This window comes from Dipodomys ordii, unplaced genomic scaffold (assembly GCF_000151885.1).
Source record: "Dipodomys ordii isolate 6190 unplaced genomic scaffold, Dord_2.0 Scaffold9099, whole genome shotgun sequence".
Classification (NCBI taxonomy): Eukaryota; Metazoa; Chordata; class Mammalia; order Rodentia; family Heteromyidae; genus Dipodomys; species Dipodomys ordii.
This window is the reverse complement of record NW_012276311.1, coordinates 1-1907: the sequence shown is the minus strand read 5'-3', so window position 1 is coordinate 1907 and position 1907 is coordinate 1. Positions and strand designations below refer to the sequence as shown.

The window sequence follows — 1907 nt, the reverse complement described above, 5'->3', positions numbered from 1 at the left end:
GTGTGTGTGTGTGTGTGTGTGTGTGTGTGTGTGTGTGGCACTGGTACTGGGACTCAAACTCAAGGCCTTGCGTTCTTGCTTGGCTTTTTCACTCAAGCCTGGTGCTTTTCCACTTGAGCCCATACCTCCACCTCCAGGGAAAGTGTCTTGACTCACCTGTTTTCAGGGGAGAGGATGATCGAGACACCCGATCCTGCCAACTGTGCTTTTTGCCTAGAGAATTATTATTCAGCGTGTCCTGTGCAGAGAACAAAAGGCCCTTGTGAAGTGGTCAGCAGTGCCCGGCACAGAGAGGCCCTGGCCCTGCCCCCACTGGGCCACCCATAGGCCATCCCTAGGCTGTGTGCTGTATTTGGCCTGCCTGCCTCCTGCCAAGGGCCTTACTCCCAACCCTCCTCAGACAAGCAGGATGGTTAGCAAGTCACTGCTCTCCTTCCTAGGCCTGCTGGCTCTAGATGGCTCTCCCTTCCTTCTGGCTTGTGGAAGTTGGCCCACCCCCAGGGAGCTGTTCTTATCAGCCTGAGCCCAGTGGGGATGATCATGTGTGGAGGAGTGGAGGAGGTGGGAAAGGAGTTGTCTGGAGAGAGAGAGGCCCTAGCCCCACACAGAGGTTGTACATGTCAAAACCAGCCTGAGTGGAGGACAAGGTGAAGCCCTGCCCAGGAAGGAAGAAGGGTCTTTCCTAGCAGCTGGCCTGGGGGCCTGGGATGAATCATCCAAATGAGGACTCCATAACACTCCCCCCACACACCCCGGTCACATGTGCCTGAGGAATGACACACGTAATCAGCAGCCCTCCCTCCTGGATCTCCAGGACTGCCTTGCCCACATTCACAGCGCCCTGGGGCCCTTCCACAGTGCCCACACACAAGCCTCCCCCCCTAACCTCTTGCCGAACTTGGGCTTCCTCTCCTGGAAACACCCTCCAAAGCCCTCACATTCATGAGTTGGGCTGCCAGAGGATCCTGGGAAAGGGACCAACCCCCTCCCTGCTGCCCAGGAACCACCAGCAGCTCCACCTCCCCAAGCGCCCAGCAGCTCCCTCCTCTCCTGACTGGGAAGACAAAGGGCCCCAGCTGCTCCCCCTCAATTCAACTTCCCTTGGCACCCAGCCACTCACCAGGGGCCCCAGGCCCCCAACTCAGCCAAGCAGCTCCCTCCTCTCTTAGCTGTCTGGAATTCTCAGCTGCCTGGCTGCTGTCTAAATGCTTCCATCCCCAGCTCCTTACAAGTTTTCTCCTGACCTGTTTCTGCCCCTACCCTCACCAGGAGCCCTGTAATATACCGGGGGAACCCCATCACTGCCCCAGGTGCCCAACTCGTTCCAACTTCTCGAAGCCTTGTTCTCCCACCCCACCCCCTACCTCTCTCCTCATTCCAGGCCTTCCATTGGCCCTGGAGACCCCATTCACTCCCTCAAGTCTCCACACAGTGGACTGGACTCGGCCTGCGAGGAGGGCCTCCCTTCCTGCCCTGCTGGGTGGAAGACGCGTTCCTGGCGCCGGGGACGGCCATGTCCTTCCTCCAGCTGTCCAGACCTGGAGGGCCGAGTTAGGCCCAGGACGCGCCCCCTCCTCCTCCGAGGCCCGCCCCAGGGCGCCGCCCCCTCAGCTCCACCCCCGCCCCCTTCCCCCGCTTCCCGCGCCTCACCTGAGACCGGGGCACCTGCGGGAAAAGGTTGAGCGTGGTGGGCCGCTTGGGTCGGTATGTGTCACCGCTGCCCGTGCCCTGGCCTTGGCCCTGGCCGCGGGGCGCCGGCTCCTGACCTGATTCGGCCTGGGGCGGCCCCGCTCCCGACCGCCGTGACGCGCGCTCCTCATCTTCGTCCTCCTCGTCGTCCTCCGCGCCGGGAGTGTCCCCCGCTGCATCGATCAGGTCCATCTGCAGCATCTCCGCCTGCAACCGGC

General features: G+C 61.7%; 1 protein-coding gene across 1 annotated transcript; it reads right to left on the bottom strand.

The window, feature by feature from the left end:
• Positions 1-125: 125 nt before the first annotated feature.
• Positions 126-1901, bottom strand: LOC106002378 (C-Jun-amino-terminal kinase-interacting protein 1-like; the record flags this gene model as incomplete). The annotated part of the gene is made up of 2 exons (XM_013037266.1): positions 1651-1901; positions 126-238 (listed from the first exon to the last, which is right to left on the bottom strand). Coding segments are annotated over exons 1-2 (353 nt in total), but the record flags the coding sequence as incomplete, so codon positions are not given.
• Positions 1902-1907: the final 6 nt, after the last annotated feature.